Source organism: Hypomesus transpacificus, chromosome 2 (genome assembly GCF_021917145.1).
Source record: "Hypomesus transpacificus isolate Combined female chromosome 2, fHypTra1, whole genome shotgun sequence".
NCBI classification, from domain to species: Eukaryota; Metazoa; Chordata; class Actinopteri; order Osmeriformes; family Osmeridae; genus Hypomesus; species Hypomesus transpacificus.
Genome location: NC_061061.1, coordinates 8086708 through 8104410, shown reverse-complemented (window position 1 = coordinate 8104410; position 17703 = coordinate 8086708). Strand labels below are relative to the sequence as shown.

The 17703-nt window shown below is 42.4% G+C and overlaps 1 protein-coding gene across 3 annotated transcripts; it reads left to right on the top strand.

Moving 5' to 3' along the window:
- Positions 1–371: 371 nt before the first annotated feature.
- Positions 372–17611, top strand: enpp2 (ectonucleotide pyrophosphatase/phosphodiesterase 2). Of its 3 annotated transcripts, none has more exons than XM_047041544.1 (25): positions 375–495; positions 688–790; positions 2077–2232; positions 2847–2972; positions 3199–3259; positions 4208–4305; positions 4430–4509; positions 4645–4764; positions 5054–5109; positions 6465–6530; positions 6889–6961; positions 7705–7813; positions 7989–8114; positions 8680–8711; positions 8894–9021; positions 10388–10472; positions 10562–10649; positions 10848–11017; positions 11589–11634; positions 12198–12337; positions 13200–13335; positions 14133–14210; positions 14794–14926; positions 15484–15637; positions 16672–17611. In XM_047041544.1, exons 1-25 carry the CDS (start codon positions 463–465, stop codon positions 16840–16842), a joined length of 2568 nt encoding a protein of 855 aa, XP_046897500.1. In that variant the 5' UTR covers positions 375–462; the 3' UTR covers positions 16843–17611. The 3 variants fall into 3 exon arrangements, with proteins under 3 accessions (XP_046897510.1, XP_046897500.1, XP_046897492.1); XM_047041536.1 differs by having other exon boundaries at positions 11499–11634; XM_047041554.1 differs by lacking the exon at positions 16672–17611 and having other exon boundaries at positions 372–495; positions 11499–11634; positions 15279–15551.
- Positions 17612–17703: the final 92 nt, after the last annotated feature.

Here is a 17703-nt window from a genome sequence, read left to right as displayed (position 1 = left end):
AAGTGCAAAGTGATTTGCAAAGGGTCATTGTTAAGGGTTTTTAAGGGTCATTGACATCATGCATCTCTTGGCAGTCGGGAGTCCCTTTCATCCCCAACATCCGATTTCCATTCTTGATTCCCACAAAGAAAGTAATTACCATCAGTATCCCACACCTTTACTAGACAGGAGTCAGTTTGCACGTTGGTAGCGATTGCCAATAAATGAAATGTATTGTGTTGCCAAATATCAATTATGAATAAAACATGGAATTTTAGACTGTGACAGCAGGATTACACACTATTTGGGGACCATACAGTGGCACAGCCACAGCCTGTTTTGCTGGCACCACACCAGAATTAGAATTTGAGAACCCCGTGACAAGCTGCGCAGGTGGTAAAGTGAACATACTCAACTTTGCCACTCCGCGCTTGGTCATATGCGCTATCAGGACGCTAGCAGAGACCAACTTTTACGCAAATTATGGGAATGTATTTTTACATTTCGTTCAAACAGGTAAGATTATTGTTGTTGAGAGGGAATATAAAACAAGATTTCGTGTTTCAATTACAATGCGTTATGTAGGCTACCTCTAATGTGTCCATGTATCTCTGACAGTCAGAATCTATCAGATGGCTTTCAATGGTATCTTACGCCTAAATTAATCTCTAACACATTTGTGACTTGTTAATAAATGTTTCTGCTCAGGTTCTCTGTTTTATCTCCATCCTCTATGGTTCCAATACCTGCTTGGGCTATGTCCATAACCGATTCAAACGCTCAGGGGAAGAAGCTGCGTCGCATTCAGAGAGTGAGTAGGCTAACCTTACTATTGCGTGTGTGTTTGTGGTGCGCTCATTTGAATTGAATTGCGTGTAAATATATAATATGAATTTAGATGTTTATATGCTGCTCAATTTGGTCTCTTATTCAAAAAGTAGGCAACTTTAGTAAACGTGCATGCTTTTGTAGGCATTACGACGTAGTAAGTTATTTACTTTTTTTTTTCTCCTAAAAATCCCATTTTGACTGAAGTATATTTTGGACGCATTTTATGTATTTTGGCTGACAATGTACGGTCAATGCCTAAAGCTGCTTTCCTTTTGACTTGTTCAACATGCCAGACATAAAAAACTAGCTTTGATTTGTGCAGCAGACTTGAACTGACTCACCATGGGCAAAGCAATCAATCACCCGACTCCGCTGAGCACCAACTGGAAGGCGATTGCTTTTAAAAGGAATAACATGGAATTATGCGAAAACCTTTTTTTCTCGGTTTATTTGCAGATTATTTTCTATCTGAAGTGCCAGCCAGCGCATGCAAAATAAATACGTGAAGCTTGTTTATACGATACAACGGATCACTGTTGCCCTGTCCAGCTTGTGATAGGTCTGTTGATGCATATTTGGCTAAGAGTTTACTTAGCTTTACCCTTGAGTCAATATTAAGAAAGTATTTCAGCTTTTCTAGACCCAAATTCTTTGACACTACATATTTAAAACTGAAGCGTTTGCACAAGATAAGGCCCAAGGATCCTACCAAACAAAAGATGGAATCTTTCCATCAAAGATTATCCTCATCTTCATTATGTATCACACTTAATTTAAATTTTCTCTGTCAAGAGTGGACAAGAAGGACTTGCTTTCATTCAAACTATGCAAGCGGAGTGAATTTGTAGTTTAAATTCTTCCACGCGCTTCTCTTGGCATGGCTATGGTTTTCCTGCTTGGATGTCGTTTTTTTCAGTCTAGAAGCACAAGGAACATCTTGTTATGGCTGTAACACTGCTCAAGTCCTGAGAGATCCACTCACCAGCCTCCAGCCTTCCAGACCAGGAAGTGCTCTGCCAGCCAGCAGTCTGGTTACGATGCAATAAAACAGCATATAACAATATCAGCTAATTGTCTTCTTTGTATATTGTGTTATCATAGAAGGACAGGACATCACTGGCATGTGCATGTTTGTATCTATTTAAAGTTACACAGGTCTTGGGTGGTAGGACACAGCAACCTATCAGCCTTAACCTAAAAAAGCAACAGTAAATTTGATTTGCTATTCTCTCTCTCTTTTTCTCTCTCTTGCTCCCTGTGCTGTAGCTCGTTCCGACTTCCCCTGGGTAAGCACATCAGGGTCCTGTAAGAACAGATGCTTTGAGCTGGACGAGGCAGAGCCCCCTTACTGTCGCTGTGACAACCTGTGTAAGACCTACAACAGCTGCTGCTATGACTTTGATGAGCTGTGTCTGAGAACAGGTACACTCAATACACACAAACAGAAACATGCACACACACTCTTACACGCTTGCATGTGCACACATGTATCACACACACCACACGCTCGCATAAACGTTATACACACTAACCTTGTACACAACACATGCAAACACATTGTGCTTGGGGTCACATTAAATATTTCTCCAACATTTCTTCATGGAATAAAACATTAACATTGTTTGATTTTCACTTGCCACAATCCAATATATGTTTTTCTAAAAGCACATATTAATAGTCATGAAGCTCTCTCAAAAGTTTAAAAAAATTGTTAATCAGGTATGTCTAATCTTAATCTTGCTGATGGGTGACAGTGTAGTGCAAAATGAGGACCTCTGTGAGGCTTTCATCTTCATGCATTCTGTGTCCAGGAAACCAGCTCTCATGTTTTTATGGGAGGTTTTATGTTTTTTTTTTTTTTATTTATGGTATATTACTGCAGAGTTGTATCAAAGTACATAAAGACCATAACCCTTGTCACCTTCATCACCATGGTTATTTTGAATTGGTGGCGGGAAAGGCTGACACCCCTGATTTTGAGCTAAAAGTCGCAGGGTCACAGTTTATAGGTGGGGTTGTGTGTTTGTTGTGTCCAGAGGGAGGTTTTCAGTGTAGTAAGGAGCGCTGTGGAGAGGCTCGTAAAGATCAGCATGCCTGCCACTGCTCTGAAGACTGCCTGGCCAAGGGAGACTGCTGCACCAACTACCGGACCATCTGCAAAGGTAGGAGATGCCTACATTCAGTGGACCTTGTTGAGTTCCAAAACTCAATTTTACACCTACCATGTGTCTCATACCCTATATTGGAAATATTGAGGATTTGATGAAATATAGGACCTTAGCATGTGATCGCCAAGAGTGAGTTGTTTCATGTCTCTCCCTATCTTTCTCTCCCTACCTTGTTTCTCTCTCTATTTCTCAACCTCCCCTTCCCCCCTCTTTCTTGAAGGGGACACATCATGGTTGCAGGATGAGTGTGAAGAGATCAAGACCCATGACTGTCCAGCTGGGTAAGTGTGTCGGAGGAGGAGTGGCATCTTTACCAGACTTTTAGACACTGCCCTTTCTGGGGTGGATGTTGTTTCAGATGCACCAAATAACATTCCAGGGAGAACAGATTCCACAGAGATCCAGGTAGAGTGCAACAACAAAGGTGATGTATTTTCCTAAGTCAGATGAGACCAAAACCCTACAGTAATCCATCCCAAACCATGAAATTCAAAGGGAATTCAAAAGCTGAAGGTTTGTGTGTGTTTGCATGTGTAGTAAAAACAACGGTCTTGTCAACACCTTCAGCAAGGACTTCCTGCTGCCTAGGACAACATCCTGCCTATATGCTTATATGCAGGTTAAGAGGAGGAGCTACACATTGTAATCAAATAACCCATACTCTACGTGCCAAACAAATGGGCAAAAACAGTATGCTTAATCAATATACATAAATGCATATACAAAGCACTCTATATGTTTTACACAATAATATAACAAATAATAAGAGGAAGCACTTATATTACCAACAGGATCTGCCCTAACAGGAAGGGCATGAGCATAGTGTTGTGTTTTAAAGTTGTGAGTTCACTTCATAGGCAGCTCAGGCGATGGTGTGTGTTAGCTGAATGCTTGTCTAGACCGTTCTTTGTGTGTTCCTGTTGTTCATTGTCAGGTTTTTCTGACAATTTTCTGACAGGTTTTTCATGGTCAGGTGTGTTCCTGTAGTTTATGGTCGGGTGTATTCATGGTCAGGTGTGTGTAGTTAATGGTAAGGTGTGTCCATGGTCAGGTGTGTTCCCGTAGTTCATGGTCAGGTGTGTTCATGGTTAGGTGTGTTCCTGTAGTTTATGATGAAATGTGTTCTTGTAGTTCTTGTTGTTCATGGTCAGGTGTGTTCCTGTAATTCATGGTCAGGTATGTTCTTGTTGTTCATGGTCAGATTCCCGTCCTTTTCCTGTTCCTGTCAGGTTTGTGCGGCCCCCTCTCATCCTGCTGTCTGTCGATGGGTTCAGAGCCTCGTACATGAAGAGAGGAAGTACAGTGATCCCCAACATCGAGAAGCTCAGTAAGACACTGATCCTAGAAAGTGCACTCATTTCCTGTCCATTGTGGATTCTTTATGTCTAAACAGATTTCTGTCATACAAATTATTAATGTTGTTTTTTGTTGTTGTCTGTATTAATCTTCAGGAACATGCGGTACCCATGCCCCTTACATGAGACCAATGTACCCCTCCAAAACGTTCCCCAACCTCTACTCTCTTGCAACTGTATGTAGTCTGTTACTTGTTTACTGGACTGAATTGGCTAAATTGAACTAAATGTGTCAAACACAGCTTTGTGCTTGAACCACATACAGCCATTACCTGTGGAGCTCTTTGTAACCTCAGTCAATTCTTTTTCAGGGTCTTTATCCAGAGTCTCACGGTATAGTTGGCAATTCCATGCATGACCCTGTGTTTGATGCCAACTTCTACCTACGAGGTCGTGAGAAGCTGAATCATCGCTGGTGGGGTGGCCAGCCTGTAAGTGATGTGTGTGTTTGAAGCTGTGTGTGTAAATGTTGGTTTGTGCTGTCTGGACTGGTGTGACACAGTGCACGAGCCTTAGCAACCGCACTTCTGTTTTTTTTCTACACCTGTGCTCTACCAGTACTGTCACATCCTCATTCTCTCACCTGTATGAAAGACCTCTGAAAGGGTTCTGCAGCACCTCTTTATTACTGTAGAAATCTGACAATTTGACTCTCCATCTGTGATATTAGAGCAGTAAGAGACGAAGATGTTGTCTGTTTTTCTCTTGTGTTGGTACTAGATCTGGATCACAGCCATGAAACAAAACGTGAAAGCTGGGACCTTCTTCTGGCCAGTGTAAGTTTTTTTTCTCTATCTCTTACTCTTTTTCTCCTACTCTCTCTCTCTCTCTTTCTCTCTCTCTCTTTCTCTTATATGTCCCTTTAACCATGTCCAAATAATATCTGACACAGGCTACTTTCCTCTTTTCTTTATCACCAAAATCCCTCAGTTCCTCAATATCCAAAATTCCAAATACTCTTTCGAGCCAAAAACCAAAGCCAAAAGGCCATGCATTATCATGTACAATATTAGAACTGTGGTGCATTCTAGGTTTAGGTGGAACTCAGGCATGCCTGGTCATGTGCGGAACTTCTGCACTCAGCTCAAAGCTGCAGCTTGCCCAGTCTTAGTACAGCCGTCTGTATCAACCTGAACCTACAAAACATAAAGGCTCCCACAGTTAAATACACAGAGGTCTTTGAGAAAGAAATCTCTTTGGAGGCATTTGACTCTAACTGTTTTCATTGCAATTTCTGCAAATGGGCCTGTTTACATAAAGCCCTGGGTGCCTGTGAACCCCGATCCGCGAGTCGCTTGGGGCCAAAGTGCATTTTAAGGTGCACTTCCTGTGGTGGCTCCAACACAGGCAGAGGGAGGATTAACTGTACATGGAGGGAGTGTATCTGGGCTGGGTTCACATGCAGGGAGTATATCTGCACTGTTTTATTATCACTGTGCCGGGGATTTGGGGCAACTGGGAGGTGGGTATAGGGACTGTGACTGCTGACTGTTCCTGCTCACGACTAGCAGGGAGGTCCTAACCACTGGCAGAGAAAGCAAAAGAGAGATGGAAAAGGGGGAATAAAGATGGAGAAGAATCAGAGCCAAGAAGAGGGAGGAGGGGGAGCGAAATAAGGGAAAGGAGAGAGAGAGACGCAAGGGGAAAGAGATGGAAAGAGACTGAAATAAGGAGGTGAGAGGAAGAGAGAGATGGAAGACAGCCTCCCCTAAAGGGTCATAGGTTTGAGCCCTATCCCCTGCCTCACTCCTCAGTTGGAGCAGCAATCTTAGGCTGGATGTTTGGCAGCTGGGCCTGTTGGGTTGGAGGCTGTTGGTGGCCCAATCACTCGACTACAGTAGGAGCATGAGGGGAAGGCTTTGAGGTTTAAATGCTTCAAGGAGGGTTGTGGGATAGCAGGGGAGACCTTAAATGTGTTATATCTCCACACTCTTGACGTCAGAGGCCTGCCAGAGGTTTAAAAGCCCAACATAGTTATAATATTGAAGATTTTAAGCAAAGGAAACAAGCAAAGTGCATAATGGTCGGATGATAAACAGTCTGCACATAATAGCATGTAGAAGTATGAGCCAGTGAGATGATTTATTTGCATTGCACTACCTAAAGATGTGTGTGTTTGTGTGTGTTCCAGTGTGATCCCTTCAGAGAGGAGAGTGCTCACTATGCTGCAGTGGCTCCACCTTCCAGATGGAGAGAGGTCAGCTGTTTTCACTATGACCATGTTCTAATGTCCATTTTGCTCATCTTCCTTTCTACTTTTTTTGTAGCGGTTTCCCCTCCTCTACACATACACACAGACTGCTCCCCCACAGAAAATTTCTATTTTCTGTGGTTCATCTAAACATGTGGTTGCGGTTGACTTGCTATTGGACCAATTTCCCTCTTGACACCATTTAGTGATACAGACAATTTTCCAAATGGGTGTTCAGTGTCATGCTCTGTGTCTGTGTATGTAGGCTGTAACGGTCACCTCCCAGTGTCTGTTCCAGGTGTCAGACTAGCCCATCCGTGCTGTGTGGCCGGTCTTAGCTGACAGCGTATATGTGTTGTTTCAGGCCTTATGTGTACGCCATGCACTCCGAACAGACAGACACAGTTGGACACAAGCTGGGGCCCATGAGCCCCGAGGTGAGATGGGTGTGTGTGAGAGATTAAGACACACACACACGCTCGCTCTCGCACATATACACACAAATATGAGGTGTAATACTATGGGGTGTAATGAGTGTCAGCGTATCTGCACATGGTGCATTCACCGTGTACCTGATACAGGTGAATTATGCGTAGGCTACTCTGGTGAGTTTTAGAAAGCGCAGAATGAATACTACATCTTACAGTATGATAGTAAATGTGGTGTGCGTATAAACAGGCGTAATCTGTGCATATTACATTTTATTAGGCGTGCGCAAAGGCAGGTGACGTGTGCTTTTCATACTGACACCATTGCGCAGCACAGAAACGCCTGCGAACACCTGTCCGCCTAGACGCATGAGCTATTAAGGCATGGGTTAGATCCCTGTTTTGAAATTAATTTTTTTAATGCACACGTCACCTACCTGTGCGCACGCCTTATCAAATGTACTATGCACAAATTACGCCTGTTTATACGCACACCATATTTTCTATAAAACTGTAAGGTTTAGTATTCATTCCGTGCTTTCTAAAACTCACCAGAGTAGCCTACGCGTAATTCACCCGTATCAGGTACACGGTGACTGCACTGTGTGCAGTTACGCTGATACTGATTACACCCCATACACAAATGCACACATATGCATGCAGGCACACACATGACCTGGCCGAGGCGTGACCTGCAGGCCTGTGAAACGTGAACGGTGGATCTGATATCTGCTGTGTGATTTGTGGTGCAGCTAAACAACCCCCTGAAGGAGATTGATAAGATTGTGGGTCAGCTGATGAACGGACTGAAGCAGATGAAGCTCCACCGCTGTGTTAATATCATCTTGGTGGGAGACCACGGTACAGGCCTCCTTCACACACACACACACACACATACCTGTGCTGTATGGGAAGTTAAGTTCAGACATACTGTACCTACACACGCAAACACACACGTCCTGACACACACAGTACTTCATAGAATGCCCTCATAAACAGTGCTGTAGTGGGCTGATGGTTCCTGGTGTTCCCTCAGGGATGGAGGAGGCTCACTGTGACAGAACAGAGTTCCTTAGTTCCTACATGTCCAACGTTGATGACATCATCCTGATCCCTGGTTCCTTGGGCAGAATCCGCTCCAGATACCCTAACAACCCCAAATGTGAGTTGAACATTCCACAGGGACAATGGAGAAAGATTTGAGCTGAACTCCCATTCTGCACCCTTTTTCTAAAAGTGAGCTTTCCAGAAGGGCTGAGATCATGAAAAGTTGATTTCAAGTGTAGCATTATGTTAAGCAAACAGTCTGTAGTGCATTAGTTGAAAATGATACCTATAACATGTGAAAAGTCTGATACATATTACAGAAAGCACTGTAGAGAGACAGAGAAGGGAAAAAGACCAAGTCCCTTGAAGTTTTCAGACATTTGAGGCAAGACCAAAACATTGTCAAAAACGAATTTCACGTATTCTGTTGAGAACAAAAGTAAATTTTGTTCAGTGGCATCTTTCCTATGAATACATGAATACATCATTTGTTTGTACAGAATATGTACTGAGCTGCAAAATTTACTTCAACAAAAAGCTGATTTGTACCGAAATGTACAAAATTACTGACCTGTTCATCCCGGCTCAGTGTCCCGCCATCTACACTCAAATCAAATTAATGGCGATTTCTTACTAGTAAACTCGGAATGTTGTTTGAAGTTCTTTATTTATTTTTTCAGATGATTCAAAATCTGTTGTTGCAAATCTTACAGTGAGTATAGCATCCCTGTCTACTTATTTTTTTACATTCAAACTGCTCAAGCAACAAGAAAGTGTATGTGGCATTAAAATACTACAGATATTTACTCTGACTTCTCTGAGAATGAAAATACGAGATGTTATAGAATCTATGTTGTCCACAGTTTGTGTTAATCTTTCCCTTGTTATATTTAGTGTAAGAAGCCAGACCAACACTTCAAGCCATACCTGAAGCAACACCTCCCCAAACGGCTGCACTATGCCAACAACCGGCGGATAGAGGACATCCATTTGCTGGTGGACAGGAAGTGGCATGTCGCGAGGTACGTCACATCCACTGACCGTATTGTACTTTATACCAATGGACCAAAACGACATGTTCCTAAAGTTACTTCAACATCTCAGTTTGGGCTGCCCAAGGGATAAGTACGAGAGTGGGGCTTCAAACCACCTCTTAAACATCAACACTTGAAAATGCCCAGTCATCATCAGATTTGTGAGGCTGGAGGAGCAGAGCAGTGACTCCTTCACATTAAACATGCCCATGTGTGTCATCAGTGAACTGGGCCCGAAAGCTGACTGGAAACTTCTCACTTACACAGTAAAACCATACTCTATGAGGTCATGACTGTCTTCTGTCTGCCATGAAAAGCAAGCTAGAAGATGAGAGTAGGATTGAAAGAGGTGATGTTTGGGAATCGGGAGGTTGAGGGCCCTGGAGGTAGGTTGTGGGGGAAACAAATCAAGCCACATTCCAGCCATGTCAGCCTGTTTAAGTTGGCCAATGAATGGAAACCCACAGAGCTTGAATGAAATAAATTGTTTTTATGATATCCATGCCTGACGCTGAGATACAGTAGTCAAAGGCTAATTGCAGGCACGAGAATGGTGAGAAGAAACCCCTAACCCTAACCCTCTGGTTGAGAGTAATCCCGTCCATTTGAATCACATGCTGTAACCACCGCTGCAAATGAAATGAAGTATTTGTCCGATGTTCGCTCCATCAGTTTGGGATTTGCGGAGTCTACGTGCCTGTGGCTTCTCCTCCCGGGTCGACATCACTGAGACCAGTGTTTAATACGCACTTAATAAAAAGTGTCTGTTTGTCAATTACGGTGCTGAGGTGAGTTTAGCGGGCAAGGCCACGGAGAGCTACAGTGTGAACACCATGGTCTGCTAGCCACTACTGTATAATGGCTACAGTGTGTCGGGTTTGCTAAATCAGGGCCTCATGTTCAACTCCTGCTTTTAATTAACGTCATCAATGTCATCAACGTCATGCTAGATATTGTTAGTCTGCATGCCGATGCTGAACTCAACACTTGATAATATCTGTGAGCACCGTTGATTGGAATGGTGCAGGTGCAGTAAACCCTCATTTGTCAGTGGGTCTAAAAAAAAAACACAACATTTATGTAAAATAAACAACAAAAACTAAGAAAAAATGTATGCATGTCGGACAGTGTCAGATTGTAGTCTTCCAAAAAAGTGGTTTTACAATATATACTTTTCTCATTCTGAACTTCAGAGTACCTTCGTCCCTGGCTACACTTTGAAGATATTAAGAAAATACAGGGTTTTACTAATCACCAGGCAGGGACATGTGGGGGCACTATGTGGACAGGGAACCATAAATTGCTTAGATATTCACATTGCTCATTGTCCACATGTTAATTTGCCCTAAAACAGGAAATCCCCTGAGGCAAAAAGGCACCCTGGGAAATGTGTTTTTTCAGGGGATCATGGATATGACAACAAGATAAACAGCATGCAGGTATTCTGTACATCATCCATTAACTAATGTATAGAGGCCTCCATTTATCAACTATGTTGCAGCCATAATTGTTGAATTATCCATTTCAGACCATTTTCTTAGGATATGGACCAACATTCAAATTCAAGACCAAAGTTCCAGCTTTTGAAAACATTGAACTGTACAATGTCATGTGTGGTAAGGCGACAGTTTCTACTACATTGACATTTACACATTTATTCAGCAGACACTTCTATCCAAAGCTATGGACAGAGGATGTGGGAATGAACCCACAAAGAAACCTTTAACTCTTGAGGATCTTGTGGCGGATCTTGTGGCGCATGGACTCAAGGGATATGTAGTTCCATCAAAATGAGTAATTCTTCTGGTTTCCAGATCTCCTGGGGTTAAAGCCAGCCCCTAACAATGGGACCTACGGCAGTCTGAACCACCTCTTAAGAAACCCGTCTCACAAACCTATCATGCCAGAGGAGGTCTCCAAGCCCACCCCCTCCATCCTTGTCACCACTGGAGGTGATGACCTAGGCTGCAGCTGTGATGACAAGGTCAGCCATTCATTTGTATCAGACAGTATCTACTTTTTTTCATTAGTCTGGTGAACATATAGATTGTTCTTGATTGTTTATCCATATTTTACAATCTTTATCATACCTCCATAATATCATGTAATTTTATACCAGGGGTTTCTTGAAGCCGAGTCTAAGATTGCTTGATGTTATAATAATTTTATGCTTGCTTAAAGAGTACAATCCAAAATGTTGGTCTCTTTTACAGATGTTTTTACAGTGTAAAAAAGACATTGCCTGTTCTACTAAATCATGATTTAGAACGAGTGTGTGTGTGTTACCATTATGCTTTATTCAAATGTAAACTTTTTATTGTTGTCTCTCCTTTTATTGCATTCTGTCTCACCCATCTACAATGTGTGTCGATTCCTGTCGTAACTGAACTGTCCAGTAACATTGCTTTTGCAGGGCATTATCATTTAGATCTCAGCAAGAGATTTTCACCTTCAATCTTTTGCAGTTGCGTTCAAAAAATAGGGGGCAGAGAGCTTTGAAAGTGACCCTTGTAAGAAGCTATAACCTGGAGTCACTGTGGCTCTGTCTGTTACAGAACAAAGTGGAGGAGCTCAGTCAACGTCTGAGGCAAGCTATTGATGGTCAGTTCTTAGTCCAGAGCCATGTAATAACTGGACCAGGTTACACTTTGTTTTGAGGGGCACTATGGATGATCTTGAGCAGTCAATGACAATAAACTACAAGCAAACGTATCCACTGCAACTCGATCCAGGTGCAACAGCTGGTTGAGGTTAGAGTTAAGTCCAGTGGATAGTTAGTTTATTGAATATTAAGTTTAAGATAGTTAAGCTTCTATAGGCCATCAGGACCCACAAAATAAAGTGCAGCCCAGTACACTTATTAACTGTAAGTGACACTGTTGCCAGTTTGCTAGAGGTGGACTCTGAAATATGACATCATCTTAAGAAACACAGAGCTTGAGGAGTTAACAAAATCCTGAGCAGCTCATAGATGTCATATCTGAGACTCTTTCATTTAATCTGCTTATTTAAATATGTATTTAATTAATTGAATGTGTTTGGTTCATAGACCATCATGAGCGATGGGACTAGAAACACACATACATACAGTTAGCTGTGAGCTGTTTTACGTGGTGCCCCTTGTCTTGTTACAACCCTGGTTTGGTCATCACCCTCCTTTTCAGACAGCAAAAACCTGCCGTATGGCCGGCCAGCGGTTCTGTTTCGTACTAAATACAGCATCCTACACCACAGTGATTATATCAGTGGCTACAGTGAGCCTCTGTCCATGCCCCTCTGGACCTCCTACACGGTTCCCAAAATGGTATGTGGTCCATTTATTCAATTTTTATTGTCGTTGTTTTATTGTCAGATACATGGGCGTTGTTAGACATAAAACTCTACTGGGATACAGGCCCCTATTCATATCCCTTTCTTTTTCTTCCAAGCGTGCTGCGCACAATGCACTACTTGGCTATAGAAACTCCCCTTGCTGAACCCACTATACAGTTGAGTTCAGTGACGCAAGTTTGATATCAGCTTTGGCAGAGACATCAATAGTTATTGCAAGCGCACACATTTTTTTCGCATTCATTTGAGCACAAATACAGTTTTTTTGAGCTTCATGTAATATTGTTTTTAAGTTTTAGTCAAAATAAGATGCCTATCATTTAGAAACTTTCTTTAGTTTTGTAATGTTTTCTAAGCCTACCTCAATTCTGTCTTGTGTGACGAGTCCGACACCTGGACTTCTGTGTGTGTGCTGCAGTGGCTATTTGGAAAGCTCAGAAGAGCGAGCTAACATGGAATTCTGCGTGCATCGGTTTGTGTTTTCGGTTAAACAGCTTTGATTTTACAAGCGTTGATTGGGATTCTACGTATTTTTCCGTGATTATCAATCTAAATTAATGCACTGACTAATACAGTAAATTGATAAAACTCTAACTCTAGATTTTACTGGGGCACATCAGATTTATACTGGGGGACGTGCCCCAGTAAAAAGGGTCTAACGACGCCCCTGGTCAGATAATAAGTGTCATTACTATAAATATTATAAATATAGTACAAATACAGGGGTACAGCAACAACAGAGTGGGCCACACAAGCATTTAAAATCTCTCTATCAAGTTCAAGTTTAAGGTTTTTGAGAGGTCACAGAAAAAATGAGGGATGCATTTGTGTTGCAGGTAGAGGTGACTCCTCTCCCAGAGGCTCTGACCAACTGCGTCAGACCAGATGGGCGTATTCCTCCAGCCTACAGCCAGTCTTGCTCCAGATACAGAGCTGACAAACAGATCTCCTATGGATTCCTCTACCCGCCACGTAAGTCCTACCAAACACCCTATGAACAAACTATACCACATACCCTAACAGCTAACCCGATGAAAAAAAAAACACCAAGTACCCCCCCCCCACTACCCTTAACCAAATACTCCTAACAACAACTTGTACACTAAAACTACCCCACAAACCTCCCTGTGGGAGCAACTTTCCTCCTACGCCTTGTTCCATGTTGTCCTTTGGTATGCACCTAGGTTGACGCGCTTAAAAAAGAATTGGATTCACTCCACAGTTTTCCTTTTCCTTAATTTTCGTTCAGTCTTCACAGTTAAATACGTTTCCACAATTAACGACAGCAGAGCAAAAATAAAAACGTAACAAAAAACAACTTCAACTCAGGTATCTGTTCTGAGCGGTAAGGTTTAAAAACCGTATGAGTACCAAACCAAAGGCCACTAACTGAATGACAGCCAGCTGCTTTATACCCCAGCTGATACAATTACCGCCTCAGCTCAGCTGATTGACAAAGTGCTGTGACGACATGCCACACTAAAGACAGACTTACATGCACAATTCATAACAATCTCATAAAGGCAAAAGGTTAACATTGAAATCATAATAAACATAATTTTGGCACTCCCCTACCTACAACTTCTAACCACTCTCACCACCGAACCCTGCCAACTATCCTCACTCATGGTGACCCCTGTTTTAGTCATATCATGCTCTCAGTGCAAATGTTTTATTCTCCTTCATGGGTTTAATCACTTGAAGACAGCACACCACTTGATTTGGAGTGTTGAAAGTTCTGACTTACCCTCTTTTTACTGTCTCAACAGAATTGTCCAGTACGCAAGATGGAAAATACGATGGTGTTCTTATCACAAACACAGTACCCATGTACCCAGCTTTTAAGAGTAAGTGCATCCAACCTCAAGTACAACACTTGGTGCTTTGTGTACATACTCTACCATGTGAAGTGAACACATAGTGTCCTATGAAGGTAAATCTAAATCTAAGTCTGGCGTGAGAACCTACTAAAACTGTCATAAGACTTTAGTGCAAGGGATGTGATTACTCAACTAAGTAGTAATGGTTGGTAAATTGCATTTGTGCATGTGTATATGTGTGTGTGTGTGTGTGGGACAGCAGTTAGGTTTTGGGCGGTGGTATGACCTCAGTGTGTACCTTCGTCACACTGAGGTCCAGTATGTAAGTACCGTAGATGAGAGGTCTTCACACCACTCCTGTCCTTCAGGATTACTTATGGGCCCATTAAACCACCCTCATTCCTGCACACACAGATACACACACACACAGATCCCCCCCCCCCCACACACACACACACACAAACATAAAAAAATGCCACACACAAACACCACACAGAGCCCCACACCCATACACACAGACGCACACACAAACAGACACACACACACACTGTCCTGTATTGGAACATTGGAGGAAACAATTATTTTTTTCATACTGAATGACTTCACTCAGGGATATGGGGCTACTTCCAGAAGACTCTGGTGAAGAAATACGCCAGTGAGAGGAATGGAGTCAACGTGGTCATAGGGCCAATCTTTGATTACGACTATGATGGCCTGAGAGACTCTGCAGAAAAGATGAAACAGTAAGGAAATAATCAGTTTGTACTGTGTTGATGTTGCTTGTAAAAAAGGTTATACAAAGAAAGTTTGATTTGGAGAAGAACTACTTACTGCTGTTGGATTGAATAATATAGTGAGTCTGCAGTGCCATCTACTGGCTGTAATTTGTCACAGTCACTCAAAGAAATTCATAATAATCCATAGTAATGTACATTTACATTAAGTAGTTTAGCAGACGTTTTTATCCAAAGCGCCAAACGGATTGTATGTATATGTTAAGAAGTGTGTGTGATGAGAGTGTGACATTATGTGGCTGTTTGACTCCATGGTTGTGTCTGTCTTCACTGGTATTGCTTTATGGACATAAAAAAAAAGAGGGATCAGAAACACAGGGCTAAACACAGAGGTTGAGTTCTACTCTCTACCTGCAGGTATGTGAGGTCTGTGTGTATCATCATTCCATATTGCACAGTACTGTAGTATAAGTAGTATAAAACACTAGTAATGAGTAGTATAAAACATTGTTATGAAATAGTACAATAACAGATACAGTAGTGTGTGGGCTGTCCTGTGCTTGCAGGTATATAAGTGGCTCAGTTCCCATCCCGACCCATTACTTTGCCGTGGTGACCAGCTGTCTGGACTACTCCCAGGCTGTGGACTCCTGCTCGGGGCCTTTCAGTGGCTTCGCTTTCATCCTGCCTCACCGGCCCAACAACGACGAGAGCTGCAACGTGAGTCCCGAGCATCCCAGACGAAGACCTCAGTCTACCACAAATGTGGTGAATGTGTTAGTCAGCTGAGCTAAAGCCAAAGCCAACGAAGGTCTTAAGGTCCCTGTCCGACTCAGCCTTGCTTTGTTCTGTTTCACTCCTGTGAGGATTTCTATGGCCTAGAGCTAGATTGTTGGATTACATACATATTTAATGATTTTCCTTGTTGACAGTTCATTATTCACTTTGGTTACTGGCTCAATAAATAGAAACATGTTTTGTATATATACAAACCACATGCATTAGGAGTGAGAAACACTTAAACACCAAAGAGAATGGATTTACGTGATGTAGGGACATTTAAGAAACTACATCTCTAGCATTAAATACTTAAATATGTAACACCCCATTACCTACTACTAATAATAATGTGTTCGTTATGCAGGCTTTTTTATCCAAAGCGATGTACAGTGAGGGATTTGAACTTGTGACCTCTTGATCTGCAGTCAAATCCTCTACCACTGAGTGATACCCAGCCCCACTAATATATACTTGGCACAAATGATTGCTGATGTGGATCCTGATCCTTGTTTTTGTCTACAGTAACCACTTAGTAAAATATTTAGTGTAGAATAAAGAGTTACCAATTCCTGGGACATGATGTACAAATACTGTATATACTATATAGTATATATACAGTCGGAAGTATATATGGACCTGTACATTTAAGTTTGACTATCAATACGTATTATGAAAGAATGGTCCCTAAGACAGGGTATGCCATCCTAGCTCCTGGAGATCTACTTTCCTGTAGGTGTTCCCTCCAACGTCAGCTGTCACAAACATGATTCAGCTTGTCAACCAGCTAATTATTAGAATCAGGTCTGCTGTAGTGTGGTTGGAATAGAAACCTGCATGATGGTAGGTCTCCAGGAACAAGGTGGGGCTGCCTTGCCTTAAACATTTGATATCAGATGGTTACCGAGGGTGTGGACAACCACATGATGACTGATGTGTTCTGTTCCCCCCTCCCCCCTCCCCCCACATACACGCAGAGTTCTGAGGATGAGAGTCGGTGGGTGGAGGACCTGATGAAGATGCATACGGCTCGGGTCCGAGACGTAGAGATTTTGACGGGGCTGGACTTCTACCGCAGGACCAGCCGCAGCTACCCGGAGATTCTCTCCCTGAAAACCTACATGCACACGTACGAAAGTGAGATCTGATCTGGAAAACCACTGCTACAGCCTCCCCATCCCTGAACCCCAACCTGCCAGCCCCCTGACCCCCTGTAACCTCTCACTGCGGCCTCCAAGCACCCCCCCCCCCATTCTCCTACCTCTTCCTCCCCCCATCCCCACACACTCTCTCGTTGACCCAAAGTGTGTCGATATAAGCTGTGTATGGATTGGAAGCGCCTCGCTTCCATTTTATGCAAATAACCTCCTGCACCTTAGCTGTGCCTTGTAAGGTGTTCAAACCTCTACAATTTTCACGCCATCACTCACACCCAGTGTGTTCGCTCGTAGACAAAAGAGCTTGTTCTCATTGGTTTGCTATTAACTTGAAGGATAAAGTCTGTTAGCTGTCTTGACCACCGCCACTCCCCTTCCCTGTAAGGGATAGGGCTATTGAAGGGTTATGAGGATAAACACGTATTTCATATGTATTATCTTTCCTTAAAGGCATAATTTCTAATTCCTACATAGCACATTCTCCTTTGAGTATGTTTAACAAGCATGAATTGTAATATTTTTGTTATGATGATTTTGTTTGAAATGATTGTTTGTGTGTTTCTGTGTGTGTTTGGAATTTGGAATGTGTTAGCCTATGTTTTATATGAATGAATGTTGGTTCTGAGCATTGAGAAAATATATTTTAATTCTGTTCTGTGTACCATGTTTGTATGATTCTATAATGTTCTTAAACATGTACCTGTGGGATCAACTTATTCATGCCTTATAGAAACCTGGTATTTCAATACAATAAACTGTTTTGTACTATGTGGCTCCATTCTTTGATTTAGCTTTGGTCTACCAACAGAGAAGTGATTCAAGGAAACACAACTGAATTATATAATTTCATTG

Bases quoted from the DNA above. Each gene is read 5' to 3' on its own strand.
- enpp2 (XM_047041536.1), top strand. From the start codon at position 463: ATGGGAATGTATTTTTACATTTCGTTCAAACAG. The intron at 4,306-4,429 runs GTAAGACACTGA...ATTAATCTTCAG, and splicing joins CCCCAACATCGAGAAGCTCA to GAACATGCGGTACCCATGCC. The intron at 11,635-12,197 runs GTCAGTTCTTAG...CCTCCTTTTCAG, and splicing joins TCTGAGGCAAGCTATTGATG to ACAGCAAAAACCTGCCGTAT.